At 38.4% G+C, this 15982-nt stretch overlaps 1 protein-coding gene across 11 annotated transcripts in view; it reads right to left on the bottom strand.

Moving 5' to 3' along the window:
* The window catches only part of Rbms3 (RNA binding motif single stranded interacting protein 3), a 1321467-nt gene that overhangs the window by 254154 nt on the left and 1051331 nt on the right, over positions 1 to 15982 (bottom strand). For all 11 annotated transcript variants that reach the window (XM_058576560.1, XM_058576562.1, XM_058576563.1 and 8 more), the window contains one exon: positions 1014 to 1171. In XM_058576560.1, coding sequence (XP_058432543.1) covers positions 1014 to 1171 — 158 coding nt within the window. The remainder of the gene's footprint in view (positions 1 to 1013; positions 1172 to 15982) is intronic.

The following is a 15982-nucleotide window of genomic DNA, read 5'->3' as shown; positions in this document are numbered from 1 at the left end:
CTGGTCTACTACATGTAGAACATCAACAAAAATAAAAAGAATTCTGAGATATGGCCCATGAGCTCAAGTCAAGTCAGAGATCAATTAACATTTTCATTACATTTGTTATCTTCCAATGTAGCCTTGAGCTTGGTTTGCAATGGTTCTCCCAGTGATGACGGGGTGCACCCTAGGTGGACACATCTGTCTGCAACATCCCAGATTCCTGATGGCACAGAATACCCATCCCTATGAAGTCAGTTGGAGACACATACAGAAACACACCAAGCCATGGATATGCCGATTTTAATTTCCCTTTTTGTCATTCAGCATTTTCCTTTTCCTTGTGGTTTCTTTGGCTTTGTTTTTCATGAAAGCACAGCAGGTATGATCATTTTAACTTCGTTTCTGGCTGAGATCCTCTTTTGTAAACATTCCCTTCAACTTAAAATGAAAACTATTCTTTCTTTTCCAACAATGAAAGAAATACAATTTTTTTTTTTCCTGTTCTGCCAAAAATATCAAAAACACACAGCCGGTGCCTCTTAAATGCAAATACCTCCTTGACCTTACCTTTTATTTCTGGGTTCCTTGGGACTTCCCAACAATTGGTGTTTCTCTAAATATTTCCTCTCTTCTCTCTTCTCCTAACTGAGAAATCCAACACCTCTCTTCTACAGAAATCAGTGTAAAAACACTCAAAGGGTTTGCACACTGTACAAACTGGGTATTTATGATACCTGACCAGAATTGGCACCATCTGATTTGGTTGATCTAAATACATAGAGAAGACTTTGAACTGGGTATACATATCATTATGACTCCAGTTACATAAGCACATTCTATGTATATATTTTATTAAGCCCAGTGTATTTTTGTGTAACCAAAGACACAGAGATACCCACAGATTTGATAAGCTACTTTTCAAAATCTGATTTTACATATTCTATTGCTTAAAGCCCTAGTGTTAGAATGGACTGGAATTAAAAGGAACAATGAGGAAAGACAGGGTACATACAGAGCGAGCCTTTTACCTGGCAAAGCCAACACCTCTGCTGACTCCGTTAGCATCTCTCAGTATTCTTGTGGAGATGACATGTCCGAAGGGCTTCAGCATATTCTCAAGCTCCTGCTCATCCATAGAAATGGGCAGATTCGAGATGTACAGATTTGTTGGATCTTGTTCTTGTTGCTAAGGGAAGGAAAGAAACAAATGCAGTAAGTTCTGAATATTAAGAATCATCTCCCAAGTGAAGAGATCCCTGCTTAAACTGCAATCTAGATTCTAATCTCCAATCCACTCTTGAAAGTAACTTTCACCAAGAGTATTATTTCTTTTTACTGAAGTCCCTTTTTTTACGCAGAAAGTTTTTCATAGAAATAATGTCATCATTGAAAGTCAAGCTCTCTGTGTATCCTCAGAAAAGAGGAATGATTGAACTAAGGTAAATAGGGATAGTGTAGCCCTTCCTTATCCACAGGGGATTTATTCTAAGACCACCAATCCACCAAGGGATGCCTGAAGCCACAGATGTCATTGAACTCTATAATTTAATATTTTTCCTTTTTTTGTATGTGTTGCAGAGGATAAAATTTTGGGCCTCAAACATGTCAGACAAGTGCTTTACCACTGAAGCACATTTCTAGCCTAAACTGTGGCTTAACTTTTGTAGTTTGAAGTACAATAGCAAAATTAGCAACGAATTTCTATTTCTTTCTTCAAAAATTCTTGGATTCATGGATAAAATATTTATTCTTATTCTAGATCTATGCAACATCATCATAGGATTTATTTTTCTTAAGTTATAGTCTTTCATCTTTTCAAATAAATAAAGCATTTTACAGCTTCTTTTTGATATATTCAAATTATCAGCATCACTACTCATTCTTGTGCATTGAGGCCATTATTTAGTAGAACAAACTACTAAATATTGCCAAAGTTGATCTGATAACTGAGACAGCCACTAATGAGAGTGAGTAGCATATACAGCATGGATACACTGGACAGAGAGACAGGATAAGGCAGGATAGAAAAAGATTTCATTGTGATTGCACTTTAAACTTTATTAATTAATTATTATGAACTTAATTCTAGAATTTTCCATTTACTATTTTTTAGACTGTGGTTGACCACAGATAATTAAAACCCAAGAAAGTGTTACAACAGATGGGGCATGGTGCTACTGGATTGTTTTCCAGCCACTATTGTTACTATTTGCAGTCTAATTATCATCACCTCTAATTATCGGGATTGCCTTTGAGGTATTGTTCTTAGCAGTTATGCGCATTATTTCACTCAATAGTCTCAAAAAATAAATTACCATTTTATGGATGATAAAAATCTATCCCTAAGTTGTCCACATGGCACAGATTACAAGTTTCAAAGCCAGAGCAGATATCTTGGCCTATCATCTAGCCATTGCTTCTTCACTCTGCTATTGCCTTTTGCTAGACCAGAGGGTCTCACAATGTGGTCGCAGAACCATAGCATCCCCCTTAGCTTCACCTGGGAGTTTGTTAGAAACACAAATTCTCCGGCCCTACCTAGAATTATTGAACTAGAAGTCTAAGTGAGGGTCAAACAAACTGGGTTTTGACAAACCTTCCAGGTGATTTTGATAGCTGCTCAAGTTTGAGAATTGCTGTCCTAGACCAAGCATGAATATTTCTATGCAAATAAAATCATGATGTCTATCATTTCTAATTCAGCAGCAATACTGCTTAAATAAGCCTTGCTTAATAGAATGGGGAAATAAATCACAATTGCTAGTATTCAATGAATGAATATTCTCTAATTTATATGTGAATGATTTCAAATTTAATTGGACATATGTTGAAACTTAGTTGTATTGTCAAAACACAAGATAGCCATGATGACATGATTAATCATTAATATAAAAATGTATCAGACATTTAATTGGATCATTATATTTTAAACAAACAACAACTAAATTCAAGTATCAACAAGATATTTAAATTGGGAAAAGAAACTCTGAAGTCTATAGGAAATGGCATTAAGTAATAATAAAATATCTTTTGTGATGAGATGATACCCTACTAATAGAAAATTTGCTACTTCAAATGTAGTGAAAAAGTACAAAAAACAAGATTCCAAATATTTTATTCAGGTTCGAAAACAATTTTGGTACAAAACAAAATACCATTATTTTTAATACCTCTAAATATTCAGATAAGGTTTAATTAAAATATTATGACCTAAGATGAATAAGATCTATTATTGGGTTCATTTTTTTAAACATAATTTACTTTCAAGCTGTTTGTCACTATGTAAAATAGTAAAATAAATATATACTCCTTTTTGGTTTTGGGTACTTGGGATTGAACTCAGGGCACTTGACCACTGAGCCACATATTCCCCAGCCGTTTGTTGTATTTTATTTAGACATAGGATCTCACTGAGTTGCTTAGCACCTTGCTTTTGCTGAGGATGATTTTGAACTCATGATCCTCCTGCCTCAGCCTCAGAAGCTCCTGGGATTAACAGGTGTGTGCTATGCACCAGGGTAAAAGTGAACATATATTCTTTATTTAAAAAACAATTACAGATTAATATTTTGGAATGGTATATATGTAGAACTAACTGTACTCATGATCTCACTTTCTCTCCACCCCCACACTAGCCACTATCACTACCACCAGTAAATTTCATGATCTTAGAAAAAGAGATAATATTATCTTTAAAATTTAAAAGATAATATTATCTTTTCCTAAATAGTTGTGGGACATTTTTTTTTGAGGGCAAGCACTTGGGTAATAAAAAAGAAAAAAAAAAGTGATGTTTCAGATACATAATAATAAACCTTATGTACATAAAACTTTCAACTTTTATAGTTTTTCACTATCCATCAATTTTAATCTTCACATCATCACTTCAAATGTAGTTTGGCAAATTTCACAATATTTATTGGATAATGAGGAGATGGAGGCATGAAAGATTCATCACCTTGCCCAAGGACAATCTGATAATTAGTGAGAGAGTTAGAATTAGATGTGACCAAGTTTCCTATCTTCCTGCTCAGGGTATTTTCTACCAACCCACTGTTACAAACCAAGCTTCAATCATTTGCATATCACATCTTAGAAATGTTTTGCCTGTCATGTACTATTTATTTAAAAGTTTTCTCTAAATCAAAATACCTGTAGGGCTTGAATAAACTCATTTAAAAACATAACTGTATGTTGCTACCATAACTTAAAAGCCAGCAACACTTGCCATAAATAGAAGGTTACTATAAGAACAGCAAACGAATTAGTGTTATTAAATTATAGCAAGAAACTGTTTGTTTGCAGAAGGCTTTGACACTCCTGGTTAACTCTCTTTCTATCTCTGTTACAAAGGGGATTCTTAATTAAGAGAGGTGATAGAAGCATATTAGCACCAGACTGAGTTGTATTTTTTTCCCCCAAACTGGGAAGAATCAGAATTGAGAAAGAACTGAGAAAAGGGAATAACTTTTGTGGGAGTTATGATTTCTGAGTCCTACACATCAAGATCTGCTCAAGTTCCATGAAAAATATTTGCTTGGAAAATCCTGCATTAATCAGAACATACCAAGGAGGGACCACAACACATGGCAGTCCCATGAATGGGTTGGAATTTGTCCCATATTCTGCACCCCTTTGCCTTTGATGAAGCTAAATAATCACAAGCAGTCAACCCCAGTGTCCCTGAATGCTATGCAGATTTTTTCATTGTCCCTAGGCAGTACTACATTACTTTATCCTTATTCAAATCCATTTCCTAATTCCCTATGTGTTGAATTCGTTGCAGTGACTCAAAGATGTGCCATAAACATACAGAGCTTAATACATAAGGGATTGCCCAGTAGGCTATTTTTTGATTCCAAATTCAAACAACAAGACCAATTACTTAATTTGTATTCAGAGCAACAATATAGCATTGGATGGGGTCATTCCTTAATTTGTATTCGCAGAAAGAATAAGACTTTGTGTGGTGTTATTAAGTAATTCTGTCCTTTGAAATGCAGTATTAGTCTTGAATTTAGTTGACAGTAGAATTTAAGACTTACCTGGAATAAACTTTTAAATACAATATATCCTTATATTTTTACTTTCCATTTTATTTACACATATGACTTATTTTATTTTTTTTTATTTTTAATTTTTTATTGTGGGTTGTTCAAAACAATACAAATTTCTTGATATATCATATTCCACACTTTGATTCAAGTGGGTTATGAACTCCCACCTTCACCCCATACACAGATTGCAGAATCACATCAGTTACACATCCATTGATTTACATATTGCCATACTAGTGTCTGTTGTGCTCCGCTGCCTTTCCCATCCTCCACCCTCCCCCCTCCCCACCTCTCCCCTCCCCTCCCCTCCTCTCTCTCTACCCCCTCCACTGTATAACCCTGAGGGTCTCCTTCCATTACCATGCAATTTCCCTTCTCTCTCCCTTTCCCTCCCACCTCTCATCCCTGTTAAATGTTAATCTTCTTCTCCTGCTCTTCGTCCCTACTCTGATCTTAGTTACTCTCCTTATATCAAAGAAGACATTTGGCACTTGTTTTTTAGGGATTGGCTAGCTTCACTTAGCATAATCTGCTCTAATGCCATCCATTTCCCTGTAAATTCTATGATTTTGTCATTTTTTAATGCAGAGTAATACTCCATTGTGTATAAATGCCACATTTTTTTTATCCATTCGTCTATTGAAGGGCATCTAGGTTGGTTCCACAGTCTTGCTATTGTGAACTGTGCTGCTATGAACATCGATGTAGCAGTGTCCCTGTAGCATGCTCTTTTTAGGTCTTATAGACCAAGAAGGGGAATAGCTGGGTCAAATGGTGGCTCCATTCCCAGCTTTCCAAGAAATCTCCATACTGCTTTCCAAATTGGCTGCACCAATCTGCAGTCCCACCAGCAATGTACAAGTGTACCCTTTTCCCCACATCCTCGCCAGCACTTGTTGTTGTTTGACTTCATAATGGCTGCCAATATTACTGGAGTGAGATGGTATCTTAGGGTGGTTTTGATTTGCATTTCTCTGACAGCTAGAGATGGTGAGCATTTTTTCATGTACTTGTTGATTGACTGTATGTCCTCCTCTGAGAAGTGTCTGTTCAGGTCCTTGGCCCATTTGTTGATTGGGTTGTTTGTTCTCTTATTGTCTAATTTTTTGAGTTCTTTGTATACTCTGGATATTAGGGCTCTATCTGAAGTGTGAGGAGTAAAGATTTGTTCCCAGGATGTAGGCTCCCTATTTACCTCTCTTATTGTTTCTTTTGCTGAGAAAAAACTTTTTAGCTTGAGTAAGTCCCATTTGTTGATTCTAGTTATTAACTTTTGTGCTATGGGTGTCCTATTGAGGAATTTGGAGCCCGACCCCACCGACTGTAGATCGTAGCCAACTTTTTCTTCTATCAGACGGCGCGTCTCTGATTTGATATCAAGCTGTAGTTTTCATTGTATAAGTCTTTCACCTCTTTTGTTAGGTTGATTCCCAAGTATTTTATTTTTTTTTGAAGATATTTTGAATGGAGTGGTTGTTCTCATTTCCATTTCAGAGGATTTGTCGCTGATATACAGGAATGCCTTTGATTTATGCGTGTTGATTTTATATCCTGCCACTTTGCTGAATTCATTTATTAGCTCTAATAGTTTCTTTGTAGAGCCTTTTGGGTCTGCTAGGTATAGAATCATATCATCTGCAAATAGTGATAATTTAATTTCTTCTTTTCCTATTTTTATGCCTTTAATTTCTTTCGTCTGTCTAATTGCTCTGGCCAGTGTTTCGAGAACTGTGTTGAACAGAAGTGGAGAGAGAGGGCATCCCTGTCTTGTTCCAGATTTTAGAGGGAATGCCTTCAGTTTTTCTCCATTCAGAATGATGCTAGCCTGAGGCTTAGCATAGATTGCTTTTACAATATTGAGGTATGTTCCTGTTATCCCTAGTTTTTCTAGAGTTTTGAATATAAAGGGATGCTGTACTTTGTCGAATGCTTTTTCCGCATCTATCGAGATGATCATATGGTTCTTATTTTTAAGTCTATTGATGTGGTGAATAACATTTATTGATTTCCGTATATTGAACCAGCCTTGCATCCCAGGGATGAATCCTACTTGATCATGGTGTACATTTTTTTTGATATGTTTTTGTATCCGATTCGCCAGAATTTTATTGAGGATTTTTGCATCTAGGTTCATTAGAGATATTGGTCTGTAGTTTTCTTTCTTTGAAGTGTCTTTGTCTGGTTTAGGTATCAGGGTGATGTTGGCCTCATAGAATGAATTTGGAAGTTCTCCCTCCTTTTCTATTTCCTGAAGTAGCTTGAAAAGTATTGGTATTAGTTCTTCTTTAAAGGTTTTGTAAAATTCTGCTGTATACCCATCGGGACCTGGGCTTTTCTTAGTTGGTAGTCTTTTTATGGTTTCTTCTATCTCCTCAATTGATATTGGTCTGTTTAGGTTTTCTATATCCTCCTGACTCAATCTGGGCAGATCATATGACTTAAGAAATTTATCTATGCCTTCACTATCTTCTAATTTATTGGAGTATAAGGATTCAAAATAGTTTTTGATTATCTTCTGTATTTCTGAAGTGTCTGTTGTGATATTGCCTTTTTCATCCTGTATGCTAGTAATTTGAGTTCTCTCTCTTCTTCGCTAGCATGGCTAAGGGTCTGTCGATTTTGTTTATTTTTTCAAAGAACCAACTTTTAGTTTTGTCAATTTTTTCAATTGTTTCTTTTGTTTCGATTTCATTAATTTCAGCTCTGATTTTCATTATTTCTTGCCTTCTACTTCTTTTGCTGTTGTTTTGCTCTTCTTTTTCAAGGATTTTGAGATGAAGTATGAGATCATTTATTTGTTGGTTTTTTCTTTTTTTAAGGAATGAACTCCAAGCAATGAATTTTCCTCTTAGAACTGCTTTCAATGTGTCCCATAGATTCCGATATGTTGTGTCTGTGTTTTCATTTATCTCTAAGAATTTTTTAATTTCCTCCTTGATGTCTTCTATAACCCATTGATCATTCAGTAACCTATTGTTCATTCTCCAAGTGATGTATTCTTTTTCCTTCCTTCTTTTATCGTTGATTTTCAGTTTCATTCCATTATGATCAGATAAGATGCATGGTATTATCTCTACTCCTTTATATTGTCTAAGAGTTGCCCTGTGACATAATTTATGATCTATTTTTGAGAAGGATCCATGTGCTGCTGAGAAAAAAGTGTAACTGCTTGATGTTGGGTGGTATACTCTATATATGTCAATTAGGTCTAGGTTGTTAATAGTGTTATTGAGTTCTATAGTTTCCTTGTTCAACTTTTGTTTGGAAGATCTGTCCAGTGGCGAGAGAGGTGTGTTGAAGTCTCCCATGATTATGGTATGGTGGTTTATTAGACTCTTGAACTTGAGAAGAGTTTGTTTGACAAACATAGCTGCACCATTGTTTGGGGCATAAATATTTATGATTGTTATGTCTTGTTGGTGTATGTTTCCCTTAAGCAGTATGTAGTGTCCCTCTTTATCCCTTTTGATTAACTTTGGCTTGAAATCTATTTTATTTGATATGAGTATGGACACTTCTGCTTGCTTCCAAAGTCCATATGAGTGATATGATTTTTCCCAACCTTTCACCTTCAGCCTATGTATGTCTTTTCCTATCAAATGCGTCTCCTGTAGGCAGCATATTGTTGGGTCTTGTTTTGTGATCCATTCTACTAGCCTGTGTCTCTCAATTGGTGAGTTTAAGCCATTAACATTTAGGGTTATTATTGAGATATGGGTTGTTCTTCCAGCTATATTTGTTTATTTCTGTTACTAAACATGGTTTGTTTTCCTCTTTGATTATTTCCCCCCCCCCTTTACTGTCCTACCTCCCACTGTTGGTTTTCATTGTTATTTTCCATTTCCTCTTCCTGTAATGCTTTGGCAAGGATGTTTTGAAGAGATGGTTTTCTAGCTGCGAATTCTTTAAACTTTTGTTTATCGTGGAAGGTTTTAATTTCATCTTCCATCCTGAAGCTTAATTTCGCTGGATACACAATTCTTGGTTGGAACCCATTTTCTTTCAGTGTTTGAAATATGTTATTCCAGGATCTTCTAGCTTTCAGAGTCTGTGTTGAAAGATCAGCTGTTATCCTGATTGGCTTACCCCTAAATGTAATCTGCTTCCTTTCTCTTGTAGCTTTTAAAATTCTCTCCTTATTCTGTATGTTGGGCATCTTCATTATAATGTGTCTAGGTGTGGATCTCTTATGATTTTGCACATTCAGGGTCCTGTAGGCTTCTAGGATTTGGGATTCTGTCTCATTCTTCAAGTCTGGGAAGGTTTCTTATATTATTTCATTGAATAGATTGCTCATTCCTTTGGTTTGGAGCTCTGTACCTTCCTGTATCCCAATGACTCTTAAGTTTGGTCTCTTAATGTTATCCCATATTTCTTGGATGTTCTGCTCATGGTTTCTTAACAGTCTTGCTGAGCTGTCTATGTTCTTTTCCAGTTGAAATACTTTGTCTTCATTGTCTGATGTTCTATCTTCTAAGTGTTCTACTCTGCTGGTAGTATTCTCCATTGAGTTTTTAAGTTGGTTTATTGCTTCCTGCATTTCTAGGATTTCTGTTTGTTTGTTTTTTATAACCTCTATCTCCCTGTATAGTTGATCCTTTGCTTCCTGGATTTGTTTGCGTAATTCATTGTCGAAGTGATCTTTCATTGTCTGATTTTGCTGTCTAATGTCTTCCTTGATACTCCAGATCATCTGAAGCATGTATATCCTGAATTCTTTATCTGACATTCCATCTGCTGCAGCTGTTACCTCTTCTAAAGTTGTGTTGACCTGCATTGCTTGTGGTCCTTTCTTTCCTTGTCTTTTCATACTGCTTGCGTATCTTTCCTGCAGGCGCGGGCGGCGGCTCTGCTCTCTCCTTATTCCAATTGGGGTGTCATGGCTACCACGCCGGCAGGTCACTGGGCCTGTTCTGGGCGCTGGTGGCGGCTCTGTTCTGCCCCTACTCCAATTGGGGTGACGAGTGTACCACGCCGGCAGGCCACCGGGCCTGATCCGCCGGTCAGTTGCAGGTTTGCCTACCTTGCAGGCGTGGGCGGCGGCTCTACTCTGCCCCTACTCCAAATGGGGTGACGTGTCTGTCGTACCAGCAGGCCACTGGGCCTGTCCCGCTGGTCGGTCGCAGATCTGCCCACCTTTCGGGCACGGGTGGAGGCTCTGCTCTGCCCCTACTCCAATTGGGGTGTCGTGACTACCCCGCCTGCAGGTCGCTGGGCCTGTTCCTGGCACGGGCGGCGACTCTGCTCTGCCCCTACTCCAATTAGGGTGGTGTGTGTACCACGCTGGCAGGCTCCTGGGCCTGATCCGCCGGTCTGTCGCAGGTCTGCCTACCTTGGAGGCGCGGGCGGCGGATCTGCCCTGCCCCTCCTACCACGCCTGCGGACCCCTGGGCCTGATCTGCAGGTTGGTCACAGGTCTGCTCACCCTGTGGGCGCGGGTGGCGGTTCCGCTCCGCCCCCACTCCAATTGGGTTCACGTGGCCACCACACCTGCAGGGCCTGATCTGGGCATGGGAGAAGGATCTGCTCTGCCCCTACTCCAGTTGGGGTGACGTGTGTACCACACTGGCAGGCCACTGGGCCTGACCCGCCAGTCTGTGACAGGTCTGTTTACCTTGCAAGCGCGAATGGTGGCTCTGCCCTGCCCCTCCTACCACACCCATGTACCACTGGGTCGCGGGTCTGCCCACCTTGCGGGTGTGGGTGGCGGCTCTGCTCTGCCCCCTCTCCAATTGGGGTCACGCGTTCACCACGCTGGCGAGCCGCTGGGCCTGCTCCGGGCGCTGGCGGCGGCCCGGCTCCTCCCCTCTGGCTCGACGACAAATTGAGGAGACTCGGGTGTCTGTGCCTCACCCCCCCTACCAGGAGACCAACTGTTTATGTCGCCGCTGGTATTGATAAGTTCTCTCCTCCGCCGCTTTCTGATTACATCAGATCTCTGCCATGTTGGTATCCTATGTGAATGGCAGCATTTCGTTCCCCTTGCCGGGCAACCAAAGCAAAGGGTGAGTCCTGACCGGCCCTCAGCAGGACCCGGACAGAGAAGCAGTTTCTGCGGGCTCCTAGCCCCGGGCCAGGGAAGTTCTGGGAGCCGGAACTCGGCCGCTCTGTGCTCGGTGTAAGCTCCTATAAGGGTAGGCTCCAAGAAGCAGTCCCCGCGGGCTCAGTTCCGGGAGCCGGAATTCGGCCGCTTAGTGCTTGGTGTATGCTCTGATAGGAGCAGGGTCCAAGAAGCAGCCTCCGCAGGCTCCGCAGCCCTGGGCCAGGGCGGTTCCGGGACGGTTCCGGGAGCCGGAACTCCGCCGCCCCGCACTCGGTGTTCGCTCCGATAAGATCAGGTTCTAAGAAGCACCCAGGCACTGAACCCTAGCAATCTGTCTGCAAGCTGCAGGCGAATGGCAGCCTGAAATTACCTGTTCTATGGCTGAATGAGCTGCGGTCAGTCGAAAACAGGGATGGTGACGTCAGCTTTCCAACATGGTGGCTGCTGGCCTCCTCTGTGGTCTTACCTGGCTTTCCTTGACTTCTCCCTCCACATGTCCCTCATGACCTTCATCTGAGTATCACCAGGTATCAGCCCTGATGGGATGGTTTCTCTCATGAGAAAATGCTAAATTAGAATTGTATATATTGAGATCTCTCTCTATAGTTTATTGTTCTATATTATAATATTACAAAGATGTATGCTTTTGTACTCTTGGCCCCCAAACTATAAAGAGCTACTCGATATTATAAGCAAATCATATATTTCCTCGGTCTAATTCACTGCTCTAAAGGGGCTCCAGAATCTCTATTTTTATCCACCTTGTGTGAACTCTGGGATGGATAGTTGTCATCTGATTTGTTGATAATGACCATGATCTTCCTTTAAACTATGCATCTAAGGAAATGGCATAAATGTAGTCGTAGGTTCACTATGATACATTACTAACTTCATTAAGAATAATCATCATAGCATATATAAATAGAGAACAGATGCAGAATATTTTTGTATTTTCTTTTTAAATTTTTTTTTATTTATATACTACAGCAGAATGCATTACAATTCTTATTACATATATAGAACACAATTTTTCATACCTCTGGTTGTATACATAGTATATTCACACCAATTCATGTCTTCATACATGTAGAAGACAATGCTAAGTAAAGTTAGCCAATCCCAAAAAACCAAATGCCAAATGTTTTCTTTGATATAAGGAGGCTGATGCATAGTGGGCAAGGGAGAGGGCGCATGGGAGGAATACATGAACTCTAGATCAGGGTGAGAAGTGAGAAGGGAAGGGAGGGAGAACGGGGTAATTATTTTTGTATTTTCTGCCTAGAGTATGACACTTAGATTGACCGACCAAGACTTCGCTTTATATTTAGCAAACACACACAAATGTATCACTGAGATGTTAAAGACGCACGGGACTTGAAATTCCACTCAAGGACAACCATTCTCATTGTGGTATGAAAATGACACCCAAGGAACACAGCACCAGTGGTGGTTCTGGGGATTATGTAACAGAGCTCAAGTGACAGACATTAGGTCCTACAAAATTAAGGATGCTTCATAGAATGTAAGATATTCCATCAAGTTTGAGTTTCTGATTAACAATGAATAATATTTTGAATATAACTGTATCCCAAATATTTCATGGAAAATATGCTAAATATATTGTCAGATGGGATTAATATTCATGTAATTTTACAAAATGAAATTAGGATAGTAATATTATCGTTTTTTCTTTTTGCCTGATATTATCTAGTATTTATTCAGGGTTTAAAAATAAGCCACGCACTATAAAGTCATTTAAATTAATTATATTTTTATTCCTTAAAATAACCCTTGAGATAGATTCTATTAACATGCCCATTTTATATGTGAGAAAGCTGGAGTTATATGAAGCTATGGAATTGCCCAAGGTCATGCAGCTGCTCCGAAGTTCAAACAGAAATCAAATCTTAATTGATCTGAATAGGATGCCATAAAGGGTATATTTAGTGGTTGGCTCACAACTTTTTCTGAGAGATCCAAATGAAGGATCCATTGTTGGATGGTTTGGTACAGGTATTCTAAGTACAAACCACTCAGCTACATAATTCATCTTCCTAAGCATAGAAATCTTAATCATGCTGGGGAGATAAGTTAGCAAAAGAGAATCCATCTTCCTAGTAAGGCCAGAGCAATATCATTTCCCAAATTACCAAAAAAAAAAAACCTGCTTAATTTTCCTCTATATTCTACTACAGAAATTTGAAAGCATATGTTCAGTACATAGAAAGTGAAAAGCAATATTTTTGTACACAAATATGCTGTTGTTTTGCTTGAATCTACTTTTATTTTAAAATTCCCTAGTGTCAGTTCAACAGGAATTGAATCTAAGCCATGTACATCTCCCATGTTATAGACGAAGCAGTCAATTCTAGGTTGGGACTTTATTTAAAAATACAAAAACATAAATTCAGTTGCCTATTAAAATTCTGTCCATCTAAGTGAAGGATAGTGTTTTTTGCTCTTACATAATTCTAGTGTTTCCAAAGACAATCTGAACAGCCTGAAAAACATTTGGTGTCCTGTGATGCTTAATAGGCCACCAAAGAGAAGAAGGAAATGTGGTGTCAGGTGTGTAGGGTGTGTGCTTCTCACAATGAAAACAGCCAACAAGGTAGGGTGAAATGGAGGAGGAACTTATTTAGGTGCTACTATCTTGTTTCTGCCTCATACCTTTCTGAGGAGGTACAGCAGTGAGTTAAGATGTTCAAATAAGGCCAACTATTTTGACTTTCACAGGGTATCTGCCATACTCATTGTCAGCTTTTGACACCTATATTATTTGTAAGTTTTTAAAAACTCATCAGTGGGAGAGAGATGCATTTAATTCTTAATGTAACTCAATAACAAATTAAATGATTTCACCAAGACTGCCTACGTATCAAGGAGAAAGTAATACACTCATATCAGTTTTTGCTCAGTTGCAGGCTTTCTATCATGTGATTCAGCAGACCAGCATGCTTGAGCAATTGGAGATTCTCATGGTCACATCACTAATCCAATTCAAAATCATTTTGATTTACTTGTGTGGGGCTCTTTACTAAATGGATCATTCATGTATTTGCTGTTGACTATTCATTCATTCACTGATTTAACTTTTTTTTTTCAACTTCTAGTGTGTGTCTACCACTGAGCTACATCCCAAGGACACAGATATCACAGGCTATAATCCCTGCCCATCATAGAGATCTCAGCCTACTGGAGAGCTTATAACAAAATTGCAATAATAAAGTGCTATTTCTCATTAGCTAACACATTAGCGCAACCAAGAATGTAGATCTCTGCCTCTTAAATCTTACGGTCCATAGCTTGAAATTCTATTTTCCTCAAAATGGTGATTAAACAAACCTAAATTATTTCTAAATGATGCCTCAGCTACATGAAGAGCATAAAAATTAATTCTGAAGAATAACCCCCCCCCCCCATATGTTAAGCCCCAAGACAACTCCAAATGCCAATTTGGGTTGTCTATATTATATAACTGTATATTTCCATTTCAACAAACAATGATGTTCTCCATATTCGGTTGGGTAAGCATGGTGTGTGAACAGATAGTGACCTAATAACCCTAATTTAACCCATTCTATGACATGAGCTAGTTATTGAGAGTTCTCAATATATTTCCTGCACTATAAAATCAAGATAATAAGAGTAACCTCAGAGGGCTATTGAGGGAATGCAATGATACGCTATACTAAAAATGTAGTAAAGTTCCAGATATATAAGAGAAGCTCAGTGACTAGTTATTTCTATAATGATTATTACATAAAGAAATTTTGAACATTGCAAAAGGACAGCTACTAACTAAATGTAAGTCATGTTCATCAAAAAAAACAATTATCACTATTTAGGATTTATCCTTTTGCGTCTCTTATAACTTCAAACTTATGAGACATTATATTAAATTATGTGAAGGTGGGCATATTAAATTGATGAGATTCTTAAAATGTGGCCACTGTATCAGCAAGAGAATCTAGTAATATATTACAGGGTGGGAAACATAACAGTGTTCCTATCATTTATGAGCTAAAAAGATTAATGATTTATTACTAGGCTCATTAATCAAAACTGTGTGGCTTTTTTTTTTTTTTTAAGGAACAATTCCACTGTTCAAGTCAATTAGTCCACCAAAGCTATTACACCAAAGAAGCTACAATGTTAGTCAGACTTCCCTGGGAGTATTTAGAGTATAAAATAAATGCTATTATTCAGAAGATACCGAATTGCTAAGCTTCTTAAATTCATACAATTGGGAACCTGCAGTACATTAAAATGCTGAAACTCATTAACAGTCTTTTTTTCCTCTAGCTTCAGAGTCATTGGCATGCTCAGCACAGTTAAGAACAATAAAATGCTCCTGGATTCCAAGGAGAGAGTGACTTCTGCTCCTTCAGCTCCACTTCAATGAATCACTGGGGCAGAACTGGCACCCAGCCTTGGAGACAACTGCTTCTTGGCTGGATTACCCTAATACTTGAATAAGACTGCAAAGTTAGCTAATATGCTATGTTAAGAAGGAGGAGAAAGTGATTTGTTCATATGGATCATTTACCTGATCTTCTTAGAGCAACATTCATAACAAATGTTAGGAATATATAACCAAATGGTCATCCATATGCAAAATGTTAGCAATGATTTTAACCTATAAAATAAGAATGTATAAGTTCCTTCATATATAAGTGAATAAGTAAAAGAAAGAAAAAAAAACTATTTTTTCAACTAGAATGATGACTAATAAACATGCAAGGAATGTTGAAATTAGAAAATAACCATGTAACACCCATAAGGGTAATCACAGATTTAGGTAAGAATTTCCATTGGGTGTCAAAACTAGTGGTGAAAAAGTTTGATGAGAACTAGGAAATGTGCATCATCTCTCACAACCTTCCCACAAGATATT

Source organism: Marmota monax, unplaced genomic scaffold (assembly GCF_021218885.2).
Source record: "Marmota monax isolate L192 unplaced genomic scaffold, Marmota_monax_Labrador192_F-V1.1 WCK01_AAM20220418_F8-fsc00021, whole genome shotgun sequence".
NCBI classification, from domain to species: Eukaryota; Metazoa; Chordata; class Mammalia; order Rodentia; family Sciuridae; genus Marmota; species Marmota monax.
Note: the sequence above shows the minus strand (reverse complement) of the source record. Positions and strands in the feature narration are given on the sequence as shown.